This window comes from Lithobates pipiens, unplaced genomic scaffold (genome assembly GCF_037356315.1).
Source record: "Lithobates pipiens isolate NorthernLeopardFrog02 unplaced genomic scaffold, aLitPip1_a1.2 Scaffold_30, whole genome shotgun sequence".
NCBI classification, from domain to species: domain Eukaryota; kingdom Metazoa; phylum Chordata; class Amphibia; order Anura; family Ranidae; genus Lithobates; species Lithobates pipiens.
Window position 1 is genome coordinate 87,389,706 of NW_027507791.1, and position 25,772 is coordinate 87,415,477.

General features: G+C 44.2%; 1 protein-coding gene across 1 annotated transcript in view; it reads left to right on the top strand.

Moving 5' to 3' along the window:
* The window catches only part of CDAN1 (codanin 1), a 100,031-nt gene extending 74,907 nt beyond the window's left edge, over positions 1–25,124 (top strand). Inside the window, exons 17-28 of the mRNA XM_077464566.1 lie at positions 1,424–1,478; positions 1,582–1,715; positions 13,543–13,646; positions 13,765–13,914; positions 16,344–16,407; positions 20,538–20,616; positions 20,974–21,131; positions 21,242–21,349; positions 21,435–21,498; positions 21,603–21,808; positions 23,497–23,607; positions 23,724–25,124. Of these exons, the coding sequence (XP_077320692.1) occupies positions 1,424–1,478; positions 1,582–1,715; positions 13,543–13,646; positions 13,765–13,914; positions 16,344–16,407; positions 20,538–20,616; positions 20,974–21,131; positions 21,242–21,349; positions 21,435–21,498; positions 21,603–21,808; positions 23,497–23,607; positions 23,724–23,840 (1,350 nt within the window). The 3' untranslated portion in view covers positions 23,841–25,124. The remainder of the gene's footprint in view (positions 1–1,423; positions 1,479–1,581; positions 1,716–13,542; positions 13,647–13,764; positions 13,915–16,343; positions 16,408–20,537; positions 20,617–20,973; positions 21,132–21,241; positions 21,350–21,434; positions 21,499–21,602; positions 21,809–23,496; positions 23,608–23,723) is intronic.
* The last annotated feature ends 648 nt before the right edge of the window (positions 25,125–25,772 follow it).

Consider the following 25,772-nt stretch of genomic DNA (forward strand, 5'->3'; position numbering starts at 1 on the left):
TTCTGTTAGGACACAAATGACATCAAAACTTACATATGCTTCTCGGGGGTTGCCCCAAGATATTTTTCAAGGTCTGGGATATATGGCTTAATTCTACTTTTATGAACGCTTCATTGGAGGCAACCTCCCCCAATCATAGATTGACAGGGAAATTTGCAGTGGCCCCCTTACAGAGGAGACCTTGTTGTGCTAGAATGATCTTTGGTACATTTGTAACATGGATTGTGATTTGTGAGGGCTTGGTATGCTAGTGGATGTTATTTTATCTTCTCCTGCCTTGGAGTGCATACGGAAGCAAGGTTTTGCACTGTTTGACCTTACAACCATAAATGTAAAAATTTTTTTTGAAAAAAAGGATATAAAGGATAATTTTCTAGCTTGTTTTGGCTATACTTTAATCAATAAACGATTTCAGTCCCAGAGCCCTTTCGTTCCATTCTAGTCATGAGTGGAACCTTCTTAACATATGAAAAAATGAAGCCCTCATTGACTTTTATAGCTGCAGGCACTCTAAAGTCAACAACAAAATCCTAACGTCTTTTAGCTTGGCTCACTCTGCTCCTCCTTCCAAGGCACCTGCTTTGCTTTTACATTATAGCTCAGAACACTGCCAAGTTACTATTGGGAAGGGGGAGTAGAGTTAGTTAAGCTAGCAAAACTAATAAGATCAACACTAAGGGTCAGTTAACACCACAAGCAGACCAGTGCATTTTTCTGCAGCATAAACCACATGGATAGTAGGTTTTATGGTATTCATTGGCATAGTTCACACCAGTGTGGTCAGTACCAGTTCCAGAAAAAAGTAGAACATGCTGCATTTTTTTCTGCACTCAACTGTACTGGAACACACCTAAATGCACCAAAAACTCACTGGAACACACATGTCCTTATTTAAGGGGAAGAAAAAAGAGGGGGGTACATTGGAATGCGTCAAACACAAAAAAGCATCCTGTGTTTCTATGGTGTGAACTGGCCCTAAAACCCACTGCATAGTAATCAATGACAGCAGGTTTTCTATGCAGTGGCTTAAAGCGGGTATTCTGCTGAAACACTCGGTGATGTAAGGTCGGGGTAGTTTGTGCTACAGACAACCTGGAAGGCTCTCTATTTGATACCATATACATGTCCATTTGGCATCAGGATTGCCTCAAGCATATCTCTGCTGATCAGAGTCTGCATTCTGGGCCAGAGTTAGGCAAGCGCTCCTAATAAAGTTTCCCTTCTTGTCCTTTGGAGTACCACATTTTGACAATGTCCTTAAAAAAAAAAAAAAAAAAAGCTCAACTATGCATCAATTTGCAGGACACTGCCATTTTCATACTATTGCAATCAGCAATATTCTAAAAGCTACTGCTGGGCTTTAATTGTGTTATGAGTGTGAATAATGTCAGCTCCATAACAAGTAAATGTCCTGTAACCCTAGGATTGTGTGCCTCTGGTGGATCAGCAACTATTGTACAGCTGTTGTCCTTACCTTGGTGAGTCTATTGAAGTTCGACATGTACCTGTAATTTAGTCTTGAGAGAGCTAGTTGGCCAAGAATTTCACCTTGTACAAAAATATATTTTTTCTCCTTTGCAGGAGAATTGCGGAAATTGCTTATCTCATTCGTGGCTGGCTATGGAGCAAAGAATGGAGGTTTTATAAGGAAAATCACTCCTACTGCAGCAGAGCCACTGATGCCAAAACCAGCTTTGTCACAAAAAAAGCTGCAGGTAAAATCCTTAAAAAATTTTTGGGGAAGAAAATACTTAAATTTTTTATTTTTCTTACTATTAACTTCAGTGGAATTTTATAAAATAAAGAGAGCAATGTTCATGGCACCAAGGTGCTGGTTTGCAGCTGTGGAATTCTAGCCTCCTTTTTTTTATAATTTTGTATAGTTCTCTATCATTCCTTGAGGGGCACAGCTTGATTAACGTATTAATGTAGTTCTAAAGGCAGAAGGTTTTTCATCTTAATGCATATGCATCAAGTTAAAAAACCTTCAGTGTGCCGTAACACCCCTCAATACTTACCTGAGCCCATCTCGATCCAGTGATGTTACACAAGAGAGACTGCTGTCTTTGACTCTCCCTCCTGATTGGCTCAGGCACACAACGCACGAATGGCTCCCACTGTTGTCAATCGGTCAGTGAGGAGAGAGGGGGTGGGGCTAAGCCATAGCTCTGTGTCTGAATGGAGACAGAGCACCAGCTCGGGTACCCCCCATAGCAAGCTGCTTGTTGTGGGGGCAGGAGGGAGGTGCCAGGTGTGCCGGCGAGGGACTCGAGAAGAAGAGGATCTGAGCTGCTCTGTGCAAAACACTGCACAGAGCAGGTAAGTATAACATGTTTGTTATTAAACAAACAAAAAATACTTTAGTATCACTTTAAGCAACCTAGGGTTATACTGCCACCTACTGGATTGCAGATGTGAAATGCTGTTCTCCCTCTTTATAGTTGTCCATATTTCTCTATTGTTCCTTGAGGGAACCCAGGGTTATACTGCTGCCTACAGGAAAACGTGACTCTAGGCAGATAGAAAACTGAAGCTCACTGAGCATGTAACCCCTCACACCTCACACCTGCTTAGTGTCCATAAGAGAACGAATGTTTTTCCTTTCTGTTACTTTTTTCCTTGAATTGGATGATTTTTCTACTATAAACAGCTACTGGTGAAATTCAGGCTCTGGATATTGCAAATCCTGCAAGTCTTTATAGTTGACCAGTGTGCTCAGGTTTTCCCAGCTCATAAAATTATATCAGTGACTTCCCATCTGAGTTCCAGTTAGCACAGGAATGCTCTTTTAGGTCAGGCCGGTATGAATGGAGATTTCTTGTGGAGTTATCAGAACAGAACTGCAGTCCCTGTTTCTAAAGACTTACCATTGCAAGTGCTTTGCAGAGTTTGATGTGTTGAGGTTTTTCCTCTGGTATTGAGGCCGCTTGTGTGGTATTGCTATCTATGTGGATAAAGAGAACAGATTTGGCTCAAGACTTGACAGTGGAAGCAACAGATGCTCTGGGGTGCAGTCATTCTCCTAGATCTAGACTGGCCTTGGAGGGTGTTGTACCTCCACCTTGTTCATCTAATGCTCCTCCGCCTGGCTTCTCATTAGCTGGTTTTGACAGCCTGGCTGTTAAAATTCCATCTGAAAGATGGGTATTTAGGATTCAGTTATTCAGACCATACTTAATCACCTCCCGCCATTCCTATAGACAAATGACGGCTGAGTGGGAGCTTTCCCATCCTGGGTGGACATCATATGATGTACTCCCAATCATGCACCTCCTAGGAGCCACGCTGCAGTGTGATCTATCACCCGCTGTGCAGCTATGACCGATCATTGTACCGGGCTGGCTCCAGTACCATGTGATCACATGACAGTCGTACACAATGAATGGCTTTCATTAATTGTGTACTATTGTGATTTCTGTGATTGTGACCAATCACAATAATACACAATGGCTGTGAATGAATGAGTGCCATTAATAAAAATGATTGCTTAGTACAGTGATCATTACTGTTATAAGCTATCTACCAGTCAGGATCATGGCCTCACTAGTCATATGACAACATTGTATTGCTCTAGTAACAGCATGTAAAAAAAAAAAAATTGAAAAAGATAATTTCTTATATTCACCGACCGACACAGCTCCTCTCTTAACAATTGGGTTTTTACGCACACTTTTAGGAGAATACTAAGCATTACTTGTTATGTAACACACAGAACTTTCCAGTTCCGCCCAGGGGAGTCGTCAGTTTTATTTTGCCTATTGAAGAAGGACCTAGGAACCCTGACGGCCCCATCGGTCCGTGTTTTTTTTTTTTTTTTTTTTTTTCTGCAGAAGCTTGGTTTTTTGCGCAATATGATAGATCCTGTGATCTGCTATCAACAGCCGGCTGGGTGACAGGCTGGATACCCTTATCCTTGTAGTCTCCCCAGCCTGGCTATCGAGTGTGTGCAGGTTGCAGCTCTGCACTAGGCTGGCCACGACACCTTAGCTCCAGAGGTGGTCGGTGAGCTTTTATGCTCCGGGCACACATATGACTGGGCTACTGATGTCTGCGTCAGTGTGCCGGGCCAGCAGCCACTCTGTACTGATCAGAGAGTGGGTCTGTAATGGAATGTCTCCCAGCTCTTCAGTACTGGTAAGTACAGCTCTCCCTGCTTTGGTGGGGCTGAGCAGCTGGGCATTCCCTGGGAGGTCAATTCGGGGGTCCCTCACCTCCCTCTCTTCTCTCCCTGTCCCTTTCTCCCTCCCTGGGGGGGATACTGCAGAGCGGTGTGTGTCTGCAGGGGCTCTCGGGGGGGGGGGGGGGGGCTCTCACCTGTTGGGGGTAGCACTGGCTGGCTGTGTCCGGGGTCCTGTTTTTTCATATCCCTGGAGGTGCCTGTGAGGCTATGCTTGTGTCCTGTCCAGCGCTGTGTTCACCGCCATTGTTTTTATTCTGTCCCTCATGGTTTTGCATTCGGCGGCCATCTTAGGTGTGGGTATGGGAAAGCATGCTCTCCTGGGCTTCGACAGCCATTTTTCCTGTGATTGTCCCTATACTGGATATCGGCGGCCATTTTCTAGAAGCCTGAACATGTTTTTTAGTGTTCTCTAGCGGCAGCATGTGCTCCTGTGCTCTGGTGGCCATTTTCCCTGTGTTTTATGTCCTTAGGCTGGATGCTGGGCGGCCATTTTCTTTGAGCCTGAGCACACTTCAGAGCGGTTTCAGCACCATTAGCAGCTGCTCCCACCAACACTTCTGCACCTGGGAGCCAACAGAGACTACAGGCACTACCTGCTGGATAGCGCAGAACCCCTCAGGGTGGTGAGTCCTGCGGGAAAGAGCCCTTCAGCCAGCAGCAGTAAGGAGGGTGGGACTGTCACTGTCCTAAGTCCCCTTCGGGTGGCTGAGGGTAGGGTCAGCATGTCTTCAGAAACTGGTGTTTCTTCCCCCGAAATCCAGGCAATTGCAACCGGGTCGCCTGTGGACTGCGCGGTGCCCTTGGACACCTTGTCGGCGGTCCTCAATTCGTTTGTTGCCAGGATGGAGGCGGTGCGTGGGCGCGAAGGTGCTAAAAAGCAGAAAACTGCTCCTCCGCCCCCCCCCCCCTGTCCTCTGGGAAGAGCTCTGACGCAGACTCTGGTCCTGCTGAGGCTGGTGACCCCTGCTCTATAATGTCAGATGACACTGACCAGGGCCGTTCGGACAGTGAGGATGATTCCCCGTCCGGGTCCATGCGCGACAAATCGCTTGTTGGTGTACTTGTCACAGCTGTGCGTGATACCCTGAAGATTCAGGAGCCAGCAGATTCCTCTGCTGAGGTAGCGGTCCCTTTTTGGGTCCCGTAAGCCAGCCCATTCACCTAAGGTGTTCCCATATCTGACTTATTTTGATAAGTTCATTTACAAGGAATGGGGTCGTCCGCAACGGACCATTTCGGTCCCCAAATACATGGCGGTGCATTACCACTTCGAGGAGAGCCTTTTCAAAAAGTGGTTGGCTCCTCCGGTCGTGGATCCCCCAGTATCCAGGTTAAACAAAGTAACCATTATCCCGGTAGAGGGGACTCCTGCATTTAAGCATCCCACGGACAGGAAGGCTGAGGCAGTGGCTCCTTCCTTGTGTACAGTTGTCAGCCATGCAACCAGTACTGGCATCCGCACTGGTGTCGCAGACAATGAGTGGGCAAAATTGTTGCACCACGAATTGGGAGAACAGGCTTCTCCTGTCTGCATGGAACTAGCAGACCAACTAGTGCAAGGTCTTAAAGTGGAAGTAAACCCATTGATTTAAACAGTTAAAAAAAAAGGCATGCCAGGAATGCTAACTGCACATTGGCTGTGCTCTCAGCCAAACTATCAAACCATCCAATGGCTGGTGTCATAACGAATCACATGTGCAGCACCATAGCAGTTGAAGATTAAATAGAGGCAAAGATGGCAGCTTCCTTGGCTGAAAATGATAGGGGAGTTTACTTCCACTTTAAGTACATTTGTGACGCGGCCCTGGATACTCTCCCCCTGTTATCCAGGGCTTCAGTGTCGGCAGTGGTGCTGTAGACTCTCAGATCCGCGCTAAAACTGCTGATGAACAGCAAGTGGTCGTCGCTTCGCTTCTGCATGCAAGTCCTTGGACTCATGGTGGCCTCCTTCGAGGCAGTACCGTATGCCCAGTTTCACACCCGAGTTCTGCAGAAGGAGATTTTAACAAAGTGGGACAAATCTCAGTTGTCCCTGGATCGGGAGATCCAGGTGAGCCAGTTAGTCAGAGATTCCCTGATCTGGTGGCTGAGGTCCCCGGTGCTTCAGTCCGGGAAGTCTTTCCTACCTCTGAAATGGACAGTCATCACAACAGATGCCAGCCTATCCGGCTGGGGTGGAGTAATGGAGGTTCAGTCGGCTCAGGGCCTCTGGTCGACGGAAGAATCCAAGTTGCCGATCAATCTGCTCGAGCTAAGAGCGATCAGGCTATGCCTCTCCACATGGTCGGTGAGACTACAAGGGCGTCCGATCAGGATCCAGTCAGAAAACGCCACTGCGGTGGCATACGTCAATCACCAAGGAGGAACAAGAAGCTCAGCCGCCGCACGGGAGGTCGCTCACATACTTTGGTGGGCAGAGCGACATGTACCGGCCCTGCCAGCCATTTACATCTCGGGGGTGGAGAACTGGCAGGCGGACTATCTGAGTTGCCGAATGCTGGACCCAGGAGAATGGACTTTGCATCCGGAGATATTCAGGCTGCTGTGTCTGCGGTGGGGCACACCAGACGTGGATCTGCTGGCCTCCCGTCTCAATCGGAAGGTGACAAGATTCGCGTCCAGGACAAGAGATCCCTGGGCAGACGCGTCAGACATGCTGGTAGCTCCATGGGGTAAGTATCAGCTGATTTATGCCTTTCCTCCACTGAAACTGTTACCACATCTGCTTCGCAGAGTGGAAGTCGAGGGGATCCCAGTAATTCTGGTCACCCCAGATTGGCCTTAACGTCCCTGCTACGCAGACCTAGTGCGTCTGGTGGCAGATGCCCCCCAGGGGTCCAAGTCTCCATCCTGCTTTACCATCGCTGGCTTTGTCATGGCTATTGAGGGCCAGGTGTTGAGGAACAGGGATCTGTCAGACTCTGTGATTCCCACTATGTTGAGGACGCGGAAATCTTCTTCCAGGAAGATCTATCATCGTACCTGGAAGGCCTACAGCTCCATGTGGGAGAAAGGATGGCATCCGTGTCCTTTTGCTATATTCAGGATCCTGTTGTTTCTTCAACAAGGAATAGACCAGAAATTGGTGTTAAGCACCATTAAGGGACAAATATCAGCCTTGGCTGTCTTTTTTTTTTTTCAACCACCCCTGGCATCTCACTCACTGGTGAGTACCTTTGTTCCAAGGGGTGTGACACGTAGTCCCTCTGGTGCGTCCACCATTACCCCCGTGGGATCTGAACCTGGTGTTATCGGCGCTTCATAAACCGGCAATTGAAAATATCAGGGAGGTCCCTCTGTTGACTCTTTACCAGAAAGTGGTCTTTCTAGTGGCCATTACATCGGCCAGGAGGGTTTCAGAACTGGCAGCCTTGTCCTGCAAGTTGCCTTACATGGTTATCCACATGGATAAGGTGGTATTGCGTCCGCAACCGTCCTTCCTGCCGAAGGTGGTTTCGGCATTTCACATTAATGAGGACATTGTGTTACCATCTCTGTGTCCTAAGCTGACACATCCTAGGAAGGTAGCCCTTCACGCTCTGGACGTGGTTCGGGCTCTGAAGGTGTATTTGTCTGCCACGGCTCCCTTTCGGAAGTCAGACTCACTGTTTGTTTCGGTGGCTGGTCCAAAGAAAGGCATGGCGGTCTTGTCGGCCACCATTTCCAGGTAGATCACACAGATTGTAGTACAAGCTTACGACTTGAATCGGCAGGTGCCCCCCTTTCCGGTCACGGCCCACTCCACAAGGGCAATCCGAACTTCTTGGGCCTTCCGACACCAAGCGTCTGTCGCTCAAGTGTGTAAAGCGGCGACCTGGTCATCTGTCCACACGTTTACCAAGTTCTACAAGGTAGACGTCAGTGCTTCGGTTGATGCCTGTTTTGGCCGCAAAGTTTTGCAGGTGGCCGTATAGTTGCAAACCGTTAAGTTAATGCACCGTTGCGTTGCAGTCCACAGTTTTTGGTGCGGTTGTGGGTAGTCACTCCTATTAAGGGTACACTGGTTTAGTGGTGGATTGTCCATACACTGTTGTTTTTTTGTGGGTAATGTTTCACTAGTTCCCACTTGCCGTGGTGGATGAAGTTTTTGTATGCTGTTTTTCCCACCCCTCGTTTGGCACTGCTTGGGGACGTCCTAATGGTTAAGGGAGGAGCTGTGTCGGTTGGTGAATATAAGAGAAAATAGGATTTTTTGTACTCGCCGTAAAATCCTTTTCTCTGTAATTCACCGACCAACACAGCACCCGCCCCTCCTTTTTCTCTTTACGTTATACTGCTTGTTGACGTACTGATGGCTGCATGGCAGGCTGGAGGGTTGTTACCTAAGGGTCCATTCACACAGGGGTAACTCAGATCCGACTTCAAGTCGCCTCAGGTCGCACAACATGTAGAAATCAATGTAAGTGAATGAGAGCCGTCTTAATGCACACTACTGAAGTCGCTCCGACTTCAGAAAAGGTTCCTGTACTACTTCAATTCGACTTGTAGGCGACTGGTACCCATTGATTTCAATGGAGGTCACCTCCAAGTCAGATCTCCGTCTATACGGAGGCAACTCTCGGAGAATTATCAGCTCTCAAAAGGGAACTCCACGCCAAATTTATTATAAAAAATTTGGCGTGGGTTCCCCCTCCGAGAGCATACCAGGCCCTTAGGTCTGGTATGGATTTGAAGGGGAACCCCCATGCCGAAAAAATGGTGTGGGGTCCCCCCAGATCCATACCAGACCCTTATCCGAGTACACTACCCAGCCAGCCAGGAAAGGGGGTGGGGACGAGCGAACGCGCCCCCCATCCCTCCTGAGCCATACTAGGCCGAGTGCCCTCAACATGGGGGGTGCCTTGGGGAAGGGGGGCCGCGTGGCCCCCCACCCCAAAGCACCTTGTCCCCATGTTGATGAGGACAAGGGCCAGGGTTGTCGGGGTCTGCAGGCAGGGAGTTTTTCGGAATTCGGGGGCCCCCTTTAATAAGGGGGCCCCTGGATCCCGGCCACCCACCAAGGGTTAAAATTGTTTATTGCACAGCTCCGGGGGTCTTCTTCTGTCTTCTGGGGTCTTCTCGCCGGACTCCTCCGCTATCTTCTGCTCTTTTGCTAGTTCTTTCACTAGCAGAGGAGCCCGGCTTTCTTCTTCACCGCCGCCCTCTTCTTCCGACTTTGGGGGTCTTATCCCCCTCTTTGGGGGTCTTGTCCCCCTCTTCGGTTCTTCTTGCCCGGCCACCGCGCCTTCTTCTAGCTCTTTTACAAGTAGTAGCCCGGTCTTCTGTCGCCACTGCCTTCTGTTCTTCTCTTCAGGAGCTGTTGCCTCGTCGCTGTCTCTGCTCACAATGACAGGGACTCAGTGACTTTTATATAGGGACATCACCGGATGATGTCCCCGCCCATTATGATGTCACAGTCCCAGCATCCTCTGGGGCGGGACATTATCCGGGATGTCCCTATATAAGACGCCGCACGCCGCGTCCCTGTCATTGTGAGGAGAGACAGCGACGAGTCAACAGCTCCTGAAGAGAAGAACAGAAGACGGCGGCAGTGGCGACACAAGACCGGGCCACTGCTTGTAAAAGAGCTAGAAGAAGGCGCGGTGGCCCGGCAAGAAGAACCGAAGAGGGGGACAAGACCCCCGAAGTTGGAAGAAGAGGGCGGCGGCGAAGAAGAAAGCCGGTCTCCTCCGCTAGTAAAAGAGCTAGCAGAAGATAGCGGAGGAGTCTGGCGAGAAGACCCCCGGAGCTGTGCAATAAACTATTTTAACCCTTGTGTGTTGTGTTTTTTTTTGCATTTTTTTTCCATAGGTGAATGGGTAGGGGTACATTGTGGGGGGCCGGGATCCGGGGGCTCCCGGATTCCGATAAGCCCACCCCGACAACCAACGGCCAGGGTTGTCGGGAAGAGGCTCTTGTCCTCATCAACATGGGCACAAGGTGCTTTGGGGTGGGGGGGGGCCGCCCTGCCCCCCTTCCCCAAGGCACCCCCCCATGTTGAGGGCCTGGTACGGCTCAGGAGGGGGGGGGGCTCGCTCGTCACCACCCCCTTTCCTGGCCGGCCGGGTAGCGTGCTTGGATAAGGGTCTGGTATGGATCTTGGGGGGACCCCATGCCATCTTTTCGGCGTAGGGGGTTCCCCTTAAATTCATACCAGACCTAAGGGCCTGGTATGATCTCGGAGGGGGAACCCATGCCGTTTTTTTTAGCGTGGAGTTCCCCCTTGAGAGCTCATTCTCTGATTGGCCATGGCAAAAGTCGCCTGGCCTGCGGCGACTTAAAGTCGCGTTGTAAGTCGCGTTTAAGTCACCTCCAAAAGTCATGTTGAAAGTCGTGTTGCCCCTGTGTGAATCGACCCTAAAGGACCGCACCCTGGGCGGAACTGGAAAGTTCTGTGTTACAAGTAATGCCTAGCATTCTCCTAAAGGTGGGCGGAACAGCCCAATGGCTAAGAGAGGAGCTGTGTTGGTCGGTGAATTACAGAGAAATGGATTTTACGGTGAGTACAAAAAACCCTATTTTTTATTTATTTTCTTAGATCAGGGGACACAGAGCCATAGTAGTTACTATGTGGGTTATATATCGGACTGACAGGTGATGGACACTGGCATGCCCCTAAGGCAAGGCATATACTCCCTAAGGCAAGGCATGTACGCCCTGGGATCCAGTACTTTTTGGTAGTAAGGCCATAACGTTTTTACTGGCAGGGTGCTGTCGCGGGTCCAGGATTGTGGGTAACCTGAGGTTCCTGAAGGTTTCCTTAAAAGGTCTCGGAGCCCACCGTGAAGGGTGAAGATTGTGTCTTTATCTCTGATAAAACCCTGCTGCGAGCATAAGGTAAGGAAGATTTTCTCAGGAGATGCCAGCCTTCTAGGCTGGGGAGCAGCCCTGGAAGAAGATTCTGTCCAGGTGAGATGGTCCAGTTTAGAAGACCTTGCCTATCAACTTTTTTGGAAGATTCTGGCAGTACGTCTGGCCCTAGAATCTGGGACAGTCAGACTACGAGACTGTCCTGACAGGATTCAGTCTGACAAGGCCACGGCGGTGGCTTACATCAATCACCAGGGGGCACAAGAGGTCGTGCAGCCCAAAAAGAAGTGAATAATGTTCTAGCTTGGGCAGAACACAACATTCCTTCTCTATCGGCAAATTTCATTTCAGGAATAGAGAATTGGCAGGTGTACTACTTGAAAAGCCAACAATTATTTCCGGGAGAATGATCTCTTCACCCCGACATCTTCCTAGCAATATGTCATAGATGGGGTATTCCGGACATGGACCTATTCGCATCAAGATTCCTCAACATAGTCGACAACTTTGTGTCGAGAACAAGGGATCCGCTAGCAGGCGTAACAGACGCATTGGCCTTCCCATGAGATCAGTTTTCACTGATCTATGCATTTCCTCCAGTTCTGCTAATTCTGCGCCTTCTCCGCAGGATTAAGCAGGAACAGAGGAGGTGATTCTGGCGGCCCCAGTGGGTCCCAGAAGATCTTGATTTACCGAGATCCTTCTTGCACAAGGTCCAGTATTTCATCCCACCTTACGGACAAAAAATTTAACAGGTTTGACTGTTGAATCCCACTCTATAAAAGATCGTGGGTGATCTCCTTTGGTAGTGTCTACTTTGATTAATGCCAGGAAGCCGGCTTCCAGAATCAATTACTATAGAGTCTGGAAGGCATATGTTTCTTGGTGTGGATCCAAAGGTTGGCACCCCAGGAAGTAGGTCATAGGCAGGATCCCTGATTTCCTGCATATGGGATCTGAAATGAGGATGGCCTTGACTTCTATCAAAAGCCAGATCCAGGCCTTGTCAGTATTTTCAATGGCCTCTTGCTTTCCAATATTGGTGCATAGCTTATTCAGGGATTATTCACCCTATCAAGGCACTTTTAAACCCTTGGGATTTAAATGTGGTCTTATCGGCTTTGCTGAATCAGCCGTTTGAACCTTTACGAGAAATTCTCTTGGTTCTTTTGAAAAGAAAGATAATCTTTCTGGTTGCTATTTCTTCTGCTAGAAGAGTATCGGAACTAGCGGCTCTGTCTTGTAAAGAGCCATATTTGATCGTGCATAAGGATGAGGTGGTTTTATGTCCTGAATTCCTACCAAGAGTGGTAACAGATTCTTTCATTTAAACCAGATATTATTCTTGCTTCTTTCTCCCCAGAGCCTCAATCTAAGGAAGAGAAAGCACTACATTCGCTTGATGTAGTAAAAGCCATTCGAGTCGAATCAAAGGCGACCGCTCAGGTTCGCAAAACACATGTTTTGTTTGTTCTGCCAAAAGGTCCAAAATGTGGACAGGCAGTGTCGAAATTTACTATTTTCCAAATGGATTCATCAAGTGATTGCTCAAGCTTCGACTTAAAGAAGAAAAATTCTTCCTTCTTATGCCTGAGCACTCATCCAGGGCGATAAGTGCCTATTGGGTGGTGCATCATTAGGCCTCTATGGCTCAGATCTGTAAGGCCGCAACTTAGTCTTCAGTTCATATGTTTATCAGATTTTATCAAATCGATATTAAAGGTCATGAGGATATTGCCTTTGGGCGCAGTATACTGCAGGCTGCAGTATGAGTCCTCTGGCCTCCTGTTTTTTGTTGTGTCTCCCTCCCTTCAGTTGCCATTGCTATGGGACATCACACGTAGTAACTACTATGGCTCTGTGTCCCCTGATGTAAGAAAAGAAAACAGGATTTTTAAAACAGCTTACCTGTAAATTCCTTTTCTTTGATATACATCAGGGGACACAAAAGTCCCTCCCTTCTTGGTATACTCTTGTATTGCTTGGCTACAAAACGGAGTACTTCCAGTAGTGGGAGGGGTTATATGGGGGAGTACACGCCTTGCCTTAGGGGCGTGCCAGTGTCCATCACCTATCAGTCCAATATATAACCCACATAGTAACTACTATGGGTCTGTGTTCCCTGATGTACATAAAAGAAAAGGATTTTACAGGTAAGAAGTTTTAAAAATCCTGTTTTTGTTTTCCAAAAAATGGTGTCAAAAGATTTCAACTTTAAAAAAAGCACCACGCTTCTTACTAAATACTGCGGTCTGTTGTTACTTTCCAAAAAAGGGGTAATTTGGGGGATATTTGTACTGTACTGGCTTTTTTAGGGCCTCAAAGATAAGACAGCCATCGGTACCTCCAGAATCGATCAGTATATATCGATCATATATATATATATATATAGCTTGTAGGTGTTATAACTTTCCTACAGACTAAATATTATATTCTGATTTAGGTTATTTTTTTACCAACGAAATGTAGCCGAATACATTTTGGCTTAGGTTTTTGACGAGTGCTGCAAATTATAGACTTTGTTTTAATGTTATTTCTTGCTGATCACCTGAAGATGGTTATCCTTTTCACAGTCTGAGCTGGAACAAGCATTCTTCCATAATCAGCCTCCCTCCCTTCGTAGATCAGTGGAGTTTGTGGCTGAACGGATTGGATCTAACTGTGTTAAGCATATCAAGTGAGTGACTATCTTTTTGCTTGGTTTTGTGCAGAAACTCAGATTACTTGCTCAACATATGTTAAATATCACAGCTAATCCATTAAATAATTGAAATATGTTCATCTCTACATTAAAGGGCTACCCTAGTGGGAGACCTAGTGAAGAGAGCTGAAGTTGTTCTGCAAGACAAAGTGACTGAGGACAGTGTGGGTCACAGCAAGCTGCTGGACAGTGTTTGTGCCAGGCTCTGTGAGGATGGACGGCAGGCTCTGCAGCAAGCACAAGAGTAAGAGGAATTTAAAATAAAAGTGGAAGACATTTGAAAGCCTTACCATATACAGAGATCTTGCTCTCAGCATGAAATATGGTTTCTTGGAACTGCTCTGCGTTAGTGATAGGGCTGCAACTAACGATTATTTTCATAATCAATTAGTTGGCCGATTATTGTTTCGATTAATCTGTTAATAACCTTTAAAACAAAACAAAAAAAGAGTGGTGTATAATTTAATTTAGTTAATATGTAACCTTAAAAAAAAAAAAAAAATGTATTCTTAAATATCTCTATGCAGTGGTAAATATAAATAACCAACTACATGGTTAGAGAGCAAAATCTCTAGTCCACTCTGAGAACAACAGACAGAAGAGATACTGTATATACTATTAGAGGAGACCTTCCCTCAAAAAAAAATTTATTTTAAGAACGTTTGCTCAATTTTCTAATCATTAGTGGGGTCAAAACGATGTTCCTTTTCAACCGCAGTGACGGGAAAATTTGGAAATAGAAAACTACTTGGTGAAAGGAATTTTCAGACAGTGTATGTGGTTTTCGTTCAGAAATTACATTCATTTTAAAAACAGAATGTTAAAAACAAGTGAAAATTTCAAAACCACATTCTTTCAGTGAATGTTCAAAGATTTTTTGTCTGAAAATTGATCCGTGTGGCTAGCATAAGGCTCAGTATGCAGTTTGCTTTTGATCTGTTTCTGCAGTGCTTTTTGCCGTGCTTTTTGATTTTTGCACACGTGATTTTGCTGTGATTTGAGTTTTTGCATTTTTTTTTTTTTGGCCAGTTTATTGTTGGGCAGATTAAAAAACACAATTTGCTGCAAAACCCATTACATGCTTTTCTGCAGCTTCTCCATTGAAGTACATTGAACCAAAAAAGCATTGTTTTGCTTTAAAAAAAAAAGTCTGACTGTTTCCAAATACACAGCGGCTAAAAAAAAGCATAGATGTGAACGTGTCCCATAGGAAACCATGTAAATGAACTGTAGTGTGTTTCTGCAAAAAGCACCAAAAAACACATAGATGTGAACCAGACGTTTAGTAACATAATGGGGTTAAAAAAAAACTAAAAGTAGCCCTTTATGCTACAACAAAAAGCAGATAATCACTAATGTAAGGGGATCATTTTTTTAACTGTAGAACAGTGAAAGTAATATTTGCAGTAGCGATTATTTGCTATTTTTGTACTATAAAGGGCTCATTTTAGTTTTTTTTAACCCCATTATGTTACTGGCCAATTAATTGATTATGAAAATAGTAATCTATTAATTTCATAATCGATTAGTTGTCGATTAATCAATTAGTTGTTTCAGCCCTAGTTAGTGATGACTAGTGTGTCAATTTTTGTATTGCCACTGGATGGCAACAAGTTAAACTTTAGTAGACTTTTACTCCAAAGTTTGGCTAAGGCTCCTTTCACATTTGTGTGACCTGAAAGATTTTGAAAATTCCTGTGTAATCTTGAGGTCTGTGGACCTCAACTTGCATCAGTCAGACCAAAGTAGTGCAGGGACTACTTTGAATTTGCACAGATATAAATGGCAACCATTGGAAATCATGGGGTATGACTTGTCATGTGACTTTGCAGTCACAGGTCAAGTCACACAAGTGTGAAAGGAACCCGATAGTTTTATTAGCTCAGCTTCTAGTGCAGCAAAGCCTCTGAATTGCATGGAAAGGAGGTAAGCATGCGATCGCAGCTGACAGCACCTTAGAGAGGAGACTGCAGATGCATGATACAAGGTACATTTTACAGCTTATTCCTCTTACACCTAGGTAAAAATTAGCATTTAACAATTGCAATGTGGGGTGACAGCACTTCAAGAGGTTTTTTTCTTTTTCGGGCTCAGTTGGGCATTTAAAAAAAAACCTCTATCCCATTCCGAATAAGAATATGCAGAGCACTAGTCGGCACTGGGAGCTCTTTGCTCTCATAGACCTAGCTGTAGTTTGAGAGGCATACCCTATCCAGTTAGATTTCCTATTACTGGATTACATTAAAACCGTCTTCGAGAGGGGCAGTCTAGGAAAAGGAAGAGCTGTTCCACAGATGCACTGTAATGGTTTAAAAAAAAAAAAAAACATTTAGGTAAGATCTGCTGCAAAATGCTTACTGCAAGTGCTATAATATTCACACGTTACTTGTACTAGGCTTTAAACTGGCTTCTCCTTCTCAGCTTATTCATAGATCCATTCACAATTATGGATCAGTATAGTGAGCTGCTATATTGAATACTGACCATCTCCTTTATGCACCATGTTTGAGGTCATAAAAAAACTGTTAACTGACAAATATTTTTTTCTTTAGTTTACTAAAAGTCAGTTTGTTGTTTTTATTATAGTGACAGTACTCTGGCCAGTTCATAGCCATTAGAGGTCATAATAATCTGTAGGGTGTTTATATATTCATTAAACTGCCTCTTTTCTAGATACTGCAAGAAGAAGGCTCCCGAGGCTGTCGGAGTGCTTTTACCTGAGGAGACGTCTGCTTGTGTGAGTAGATTGCTCTAGTCAATGCTTTTGGTTTTTACATTATTGGATTTAACTTTTTTAAACTCCAACTCTAGCCATACTGGGGGGGGGGGGGCGAAGCCATGTTTTTACTGTACCCCCCACTTCTCCTTTATCCCAACCACTCACCTTAAGCTGAAAATGCAGTAAGCACATGCCAAGTTCAAAGCATTGCGGTGCAACAAAGATTCCCACTGTCTCCTTCAGTGTGCAGTACTGCCTGCTGAACTTGACCCATTTAACTGAAATAAGTGCAGTGCACACAGTAGTATGGGTTTATAGATGTTAAAATAAGTGGTTAAGAGGCGACCTAACACCATCCTCACTGGATGTCAAATGATCACTCTTCAGAATGGTACATGTAAACAAGCCCATATAATGTATTGGTATAAAGTGCTAACGTTATAATACTCCTTATGTGACTACATGTCTACATTCTGCTTATGGCAGTCGTAGTATTTACAGTTGGAGCTCTTATAGTTTCCTCTTATTGTTTCTTGTGTCCGCTTGTCAGTTTGGGAACTATAATATGAATTCTTGCTACTGGGGTCAGTCTCTTATCCTGAACAGCCTGCTATAGTTCAATAGTTGCCAATTCAGCTTCTATTAAAAAGGAAATGTTTTCCTTGCTTGACCCTGCAAGGGCCGTGCTGCGCTAGTTAAAGTTGTTGTTACCCTCTGTGAGCTGATGAGCCATGGATCGTGGTCAGAATACGTGCCTCTGTCATTTAGCGTCTCTCCTGTGTGCCCCCCCCCCCCAGGTTCCTACACCCTGGAAGCTTAAAGGTTTAGTCCATCTTTAAAGGAGAAACTGCATATGCAAGTAAAGGGTACCTGTAGCTAAAACAGACTGTACAGCTTTTACTCCCAGAGATGGCATTCTCCAATACTGCCTTGTTGCTAGTGTAAGGAGGTTTCAGGTAGGAAAAAGGGTTTTTCCTCTACTTCCGTAGTTCTCCCTATTGCTGTGGGCGAGATGCAGTTTCCTGTTGGTCAATAGGGGTCTCCCTTTCCCCTTTGGGACAGGATGTTACTGTATGGAGCACAGAGCGGTCAGTGCACTAGTGAAGCACTGACTTGTCCTCTTCTAAGCTTCGGTGAGCATCTCAAGGAAGCCAGTGCCTACTATTGACATTGAAATCCTATGAGCTCTAAGTGGTCATTTTGCAGTTGTGAGTAGGCCCCTGGTGAGCTCCTCTTTGGGGGAAAGCAAGTCTTTGCCTTGCTGTATATCTTCAGTGGGCATGCTGGGAACTTTTAGTGGCAGTAACAGAGGTTGAGGTTTCCTGTCAGAGCAGGTGCATGGAGTAAGAAGGCATCGGAGTGTGGGTCACTTCTGTTGGTTCTGTTTAGCCTCAGGGTTGTACAGCATAGGCATAGGTGAGCTAGTGTAGTACAGTTTACTACTCCACACATGAGCACTGCTCACCCCCTCTTGTTTAATTTGAGAAGTAGGCTGTAGTAGCCAGGGAGTAAGCTATCTTTTGTTGAACTACAAGTATTATAAATGCCATGATTTGGAACTGTTAAGTAATTTGGAAGTCAAGTAAAGACACCTTTTTCATTATACCTCCTTGTTCTGTGTCAGAGTTATGGCAGTGGTCTTTGTCAGGCCAAAGATCAGCCTATAATACTAAAAATGAGATGCATTTATAGCAAGCATTATAAATAAGGTACTAGTGCGCACAACCCCAAATAAACAACCATAACAAATCTAATATAAATAAACTTTACAGGAAGCTGCCAACATAAATAATCTCCACACTATCTATTAAATATAAACAAGTTATGTAGCGCTACCTATTTTAAACAAAAATAAATAAAAATCTTATAAATATATGAACCACCTAATCAATCAATCGGTGAAAAAAATCTATAAACTGTACATAAATGAATAAATGTGCAATCACAGTAAATAGTGCAAAAATAGTAATACAATGACTAAAGTGCAAAATCACATATAACATGCGATATTAATCCACACTCATGAAATGTGCAAATTTCGCAAAAAAGTGACACAATCACAGTGCAAATAGCAAACAAAGTCCATCAGAAACTCCAGTGTTCCAAAATATCCAGTGCTGTTCAGTAAATTGATATCCAATAGTGACAGTTCAAAAATATTCATGCAGTGTTTGAAAAGTGCAAGCAGGCTCCACAATTATAACGCTCCACCTTCAGTGCTCTAGTAGTGCACCCCCCGTTTCCCCCAGCCTCTCACCTTAATTCAAGACCCCTCAGGGTCAAAAGCGCTTGTACGGGAAAGATGCTGGCTTTTCTTCAAATGATACATAAATGAAAGTTTTGCGCTAAATACAATGAATATGTGCAAAGAAAAAAATCTTTGTCCAAAATATATACTTATTTGACAGATTACCCAAATGATAATTATATCAACTGTGCATATGTATAAATGGTACACATAAGTAAAATAAAGACGTGCAAAAAAGAAAGAAAAAATTATTTGTTCCGAGTCCTCAGGTGAAAGTTGGTGCAATATCTGCATAAGGGACCGTCAATAGTCCCCCTTAACGTGAAGAGTAGTGACAATATCTTCCAAAGAGTCCAAAAAATATGCACAGTACACCCTTGTGTGAACACCGCCACCTAGAACAGATTTTAGGCTTACCAGACGCCTATGACCCAAACGGACATACGCCCGAAGGGTCTAAATGGCTTTGGTTCAAAGCGGTTATGTGGCCCTCAGGAAAACCATGGAGCATGGAACTGATTGATGCAAAAACTCCTCCAAAGCCGAATCACCCGAAGCCAATATCCTTCAATCAAAGAACATTCATTCTTCAAATGACCCGCTCATCCATAAACTCAAAACGTAGTGTAACAGATCATGGGGAAAGAAAGGGCGACTCTCATGTGTAGTAATCCAAAATTTTAATAAAAATATAAAATCCACACTTACATTTAAATATAATCTCGCGCTTGTAAACAAATTATTTTCCGATCTCGACTGCGACCGGAAGTGACGAACAAGACAACTGGCTCCTCCCTGACGCGTTGCGTCACAGACACGTGACTTTTTCAAAGGGATGAATGAATGAATATTTTTGAACTGTCACTATTGGATATCAATTTATTGAACAGCACTGGATATTTTGGAACACTGGAGTTTCTGATGGACTTTCTTTGCTATTTGCACTGTGATTGTGTCACTTTTTTTTTGCGAAATTTGCACATTTCATGAGTGTTGATCAATATCGCATGTTATATGTGATTTTGCACTTTAGTCATTGTATTACTATTTTTGCACTATTAACTGTGATTTCACATTTATTCATTTATGTACAGTTTATAGATTTTTTTCACCGATTGATTGATTAGGTGGTTCATATATTTATAAGATTTTTATTCTTGTTTTAAATGGGTAGCGCTACATAACTTGTTTATATTTATAGCAAGCAGCCACCTCTGGGTAGGAGAGGTGGTGGTCAGGGGATGGAGGCCTCTCTACATGAGAGATGGTCCATAGGGCCAAGACACCTTTCCTTGGCTTCTAGGCTACCGTAGCCGGTCCTCAACTGCATCGCAAAGTCCAGCTTTGGGACCCGCCTACAACCTCAATACAGCGAGGCTTCGGAAGTGTCCATAGTGCTGTGTGTGCTCTTTGGGCTTTGGCTATACTCCTCTCCGCCTGAAAGACATAAATAAGAGGAAGCCAGTTCCATGCGTCACAGCCTGACTTTAAGATCCTAATGCAGTATAGTGGTGGTTCTGTCCTTGTGTAAAAGCCCCCTACACAAGTCCTGGTCTTGACTACCTTTGATCGCTAGTGTGCACTTAAACTAGGACATTGCTAAGATGCTCACAGCTAGATCATTCCCGCTTGTATGCACTCTCAAGGGAGTAAAATCTTTCGGGGCTGGAGTTGTGTAAACGCTTACATCAAACTTAGGTCAAAGCTGCATGGTGTGTTTTTACCTGCACAGGCAGTTTCTTGGTAAAGGTAAACTGACTCTTTACCTGAATTCTTGCTTTGGCATATCTTGTATCTTATTGGTTTGTAAGTGAGTAACTAGAACTACTTTGTCATGTGTTTGAGTGCCTTAACAGCAAGTGACTATTGAGAAAATGGAAATGATTTCATCTTCTCACAGGTTTTGAGGAGTGCAGAAGACATTGCAGTATCACTGGCGACAGAAAAGGCTTGCACTTGGTTAAGCACCAACATTTCAGGTAGGTTGATAAATCCATAAATATATTCATCGATCTACACTGATAAGAAGTTGTAAATGTGTATTTCCAAGCTTTTTATTTCATTCACTCCACCTGTACACTTTTTTACGTATTCTCTAAACTGTACTTGCTGTGTTGGTCTTAGAAATCACATGGGGGAGAGAAACCGTTACTTATTGTTCATGCTTGTAGAATGGGTGATGGCAGCCAGTTTGACATTGAGATGAAGCTGCTTGGCAAAGGCATCAGACTAATATTTAGAACAGTCATGGGGGACGGAGGAGTCTGGGGACATTGCCAAGTCTTAATACATTGAATTATAGCTAATAACATTTTATCTACTTGGATCCCTTACAGCACTTATCAAAAGAGAGGTGAAGACCACTTTTAATCGTATGGTGAAGGCCCATAATATAACATCATCCTTTGTGGATAGTGCGGCTGTAAAGAAGGAATGTTGTGGTGATTGTGAGCATAAATTCACTCTCCCCTCCAGGCTCATTAGTGAAATCAAGGTATTACAGTGATGTGTGCCGTGTTAGCAGTATTCTCTTACTACTATTGCTTTGTAGAAGCTTTACACAACTGAGTCAAGCACTGAACGTTGTTTATTATTCCTTGCCAGGAGTTTCTGTGTATATCAGTTGGGCCACGTGATGGTGATGAAAGTTTGGAATTCGCAAAGCTGAAGAGTTTTTTTGAGCGTCTCTCTCAGACTCTGAATTGCAGGAAGGTAATCACTGAATTGTGAGGCTCTTGTTTACAGTGAGGTCAATAAGGTACAACAATTTACAATATATTTGTGTTCTCTTTGATAGTATATAACCCTTCCAGCGGAACACCACATTGCAAGGTGTACTGTGGAGCTGGTTTCCCTTCTAGGTAAGGCCAAATCTTCACATGCCTTTTCCAGCTACATATTTTCTACATTTTGTTCCTTTTGGCAATCTTTTTTTTTTTTTTTTTTTGTCGGCCCAATCTTGCAGTGTCTGATCAAGTTCCATTGGTGGATTTCGCTTCCTCTGAGCTATGTAACTTTCATGAAAATCAGCATAGGAAGAGGGAGGCAGTCGGTCAGCTTCTACTGTCAGTACTCACAATCTGGAAGGAGGATTTTGTGGTCCCTATACCCATACAGTTAATATTTAGTGACAAAAATATGAAGTATTTTATGGATGTCCGTACACAGGAGGTAAGATCAGCCAATGTCTTATACTTATGGAGTATTACCCTTATTTACTGATAGAATTGAGGACTTCTTATGATAGGTCAAAAAGCCCAGAAAGACAGTTGTAGTGTCATTCTATTTCAGCACATGGAAAACAGCATGATTATACAAGCTCTTATTTATAATTATTAGATTATGCTGTATATCCAGCAAGTATCCAGTGCCCTATACTGGACCTATTCAATTTGGTTGATGTATGCTATTATTTTGGATGGCTGGCTGAATCACCCTCTCGCCTCATGTTTTGATCACTACAGTTTTAATGTTTTCCTTTTGAATATCCCATTTCTTCTCATCCAAACAGTGCAATCTGAAGCTGGCCATGCACTGCTCTACTTTTGTCAGTTTTCTGCTGGCCTTGCTAACACTGACAAAAGTCTACCATTCAATTGACTCCCCCCCCCCCCCCCCCCCGATTGGCTGAGACAGCTGCTGTCTATAAAAGTAAAAAAGTGAGCCAATGAAGAGAGAGGGGGTGGGGTCGAGCCGTGGCTTGTGTCTAAATGGACACACAGCAGCTCTGCTCGTGCGCTCCCATAGAAAGCTGCTTGCTGTGGGGGCAGTAGTGAGGGGCCAGGAGCGCCGGTGGGGGGGCCCAAGAAGAGGAGGATCTGGGCTGCTCTGTGCAAAACCACTGCACACAGCATGTAAGTATAAAGTTTTTTCTATTTAAACAAAACAAGACTTTAACCGGTTCCCAACCGGCTCATGCAGATATATTGCAGCAGAATGGCTCCCCTTGGCGAAAACCCGTAGGGTAAGTCACTTCCCTTTAGCAGCCACCAGAAGGCACACATGCCTGCTGCACGGCATGGGACCCGATGCACGTGGCCAAGCTCCAGCACAGGGATTTGTGTGTGTGTAAACACACAAATCCTTGTGCTGTCAGGCAAGAGGAGCCATATCGTTTGTTCATACTAAGTAGCAAAAACGATATGTCTCCTCTTCTAGTCACTCCCATACCCACAAAGAACACACTGAGGGAACACACAATTAACCCCTTGATCGCCTCCTAGTGTTAACCCCTTCCCTGCCAGTGACCTTTACACAGTAATCAGTGCATTTTTGTAGCATTGATCGCTGTGTAAATGCCAGTGGTCCCAAAAAGTGTCAAAAGTCTCCAATCTGTCCGTCGCAATGTTGCAGTACTGCTAAAAATCGCAGATCACCGCCGTTACTAGTAAAAAAAAAAAAAAAAAAGGTATAAATATTTACCATAGTTTGTCGCATTAATATATGCTTATTGCGATATTTTTTTTTTTTTTTTTTTAAATGATGCAAATTTAGTTTGGGTACAATGTTGCACGACCACGCAATTGTTAGTTAAAGTGACACAGTGGCAAATTGTAAAAAGTACTCCCAACCACCAGCCTGTCCCCAGCCGACACCAGCCTTTCACCCAGTGGTAATCCTTTTCCAGTTTCAGTGACATCCTTCAGAAGTAAACATCCAGCACTCCCAGAAGGGTTACTTTTTTTTATGATTTGTTCCCCCCCCCATTAGGGGTTTGATTTTAATACAGATAGCAAGAATTGATTAGTCAATATGGGGGTATGTAAATATGTGCCTATTTAGCTGATAGCCATTAAATGGAGCTGTTTAAATCTGGTGGCACAGTTTATTTAATGTAATTAATTATGTTTTATGTACAGCAGTGGGGCTTGTTTGCCGCCTTAGTGCAACAATTGCTTGAGTTGGGCCTTATTCAGCAGGATGAACTCGAAAAACACATATGCAGGCTCCAAAAGTACAAGTGGCCATTGGTAAGCTTTCTTTATTATTGGGGGTTATTGCTCAACAATGTTTCTGGCCTCAGAGATCTTATATTTGAAGGGTGTAAAAATATTTTTGTAATAAAACTGCATTTCTTTCACACCAGGACCTGTTGCCTGAGCTGGACCAGTTAGCACTTGGCTCAGAAAACCACAGAGAGCCAAAAGACCCAACAGGTATACTTGTGCCACAGACGGGGGCTGAAATAATTGCTCCTAGTTAGTGCCTGGGACATCATTTGTGTCTTCCTACGACTGATGCTGCTAACTGTGCCATATGTTCCATTTGTCTGCAAACAGCTGGTGCTCCAATAGAAGGACCATCTCTATGAACTTACACTGCACACAGCTGGTTCACTGGGCAGCCGGAGCCAAGAGCACAACACTTTTTCTTTTTTTTTCACAGGAATTTATATTTGTGCGGTTTGTAATATTTTTTTATTTCAACTGGTATTTTGGAACCCTATGGGTGTTTTTATATTGCTATTTTACAGCCTGTTAAGGAACCTAAAATATTTGGGTTTATTAAGGGTCAGTCCGCCCAAGCATATTTCTATAAAAAAAATTATATATATATATATATATATAATCTGGTGGGCAGATTGTTCTGCTGGTATCTTATGTCTCCTGGGGACTCCAGCACTGAGAAATCACTGCTACGGCTCTGTTCTCATCAAATTTAGGATATTGTTACACCTCCGCTGCCTATAATACCCAATACAAAAGGTTGCCAGCAGGAAGAGTGGGAACCCCTTGTGATGGCTGCAGCAGGTATTCAGACCCAAGAACACGAGCACAGAGAGCTGGCCAGAGAGATTCAAAAAACTCTTAGGTGAGTGCTGGAAAGTTGAATCACTTAAAGAAATGGCAGTTTTAGGCATTATTGACCTTTTTAAGATGATCGGGAAAAAAAGCAATTGCATTTTAAATTTTTTATATGAAACCACAGCTTAAAAAGTAATCACTTGAGGTCGTCTTCCCTGAGGTGTGTGCTTTTTGTAATGGTACATTTAGACCCTGTACATATGGACTTCAGTATGTGAAATGGAAGGGTGCACAAGGAAGCATTTACAAGGTACTTATAAAGCGATTAGTACGTTTCTGGCAAGTTTGTTGAAACTTTTTCCACAATGTGCAGCTGCAGTTTAATGGTGATAAGCAGATCCTAATGGGAATGTTGGTTGACGTGCTAAACAAGCAGCTAGCAGGCTTCATCAGGCTTTCAACAAGCTGCCAGTAGTGCTGAAGCCTGATAGCAGCTTTTTTCAAATGGTGGCACTCCCATTAAGACATATCTTTAATCTACAACATAAATCCCTAGTGCTTGCACCTGTCCTGTGAATGCCAACATCCCTAAATAAGTCTATTCAAAGAAATTGGTCTGGGTGGGACTTTATGCGTTCCACATATTCACAAATAAATCCATTATAAAACATGTTTTATTCAAAACCTATCTTAAATATACAATAAAAAGGTATGTTAAGCTGTGTTGCATTCTGTGGTTAAAATATATTGGGTACAGTTATTTAATGCCTTGTATCCCCAGGGATTAAAGAGAACTGTACCCAAAAAAAAAAATCATCTTAAAGCGGTTTTATAGTCAAATTTTTTACTTTAACCTACAGGTAACCCTAATATAAGGCTTACCTGTAGGTAAAAAGAATATCTGCTAAACCTGTATGGTTTAGGAGATATTCCCCTCGCAATGAGCCTCTGTCTTCAGCGGCGCGTGTGCACAGGGGATTCCTGGCTGAAAGTCCGGCAGACGCCAGACCCTGCCGAGAAGAAAACTCCCTTGTGCATACACGGGAATGAATACATTGCTGTTCCGGCCACTCACAGCGCCGGAGGCGTGATACCCGGAAGACACACCGAGGGATTATGTCAGCTCCCTCGGCATGGATCGAGTGAGATGCCGGCGCCTCGTTCTAAGGCAAGTATTTCATAATGAGCTAGTATGTGGTGCATACTAGCTCATTATGCCTTTTCCCTTGCAGGTGTAAAAAAAAAAAAAAAGTCAGCAGGTTTACTCCCGCTTTAACCACAGAATGTATATGCAGCTCAATAGATGGGTTTTATGTTTTTTTAAGATATATTTTTAATAAAATGTGTTATAATGGACTTATTTATGAATCTGTGGAATGCCTAAAACATCC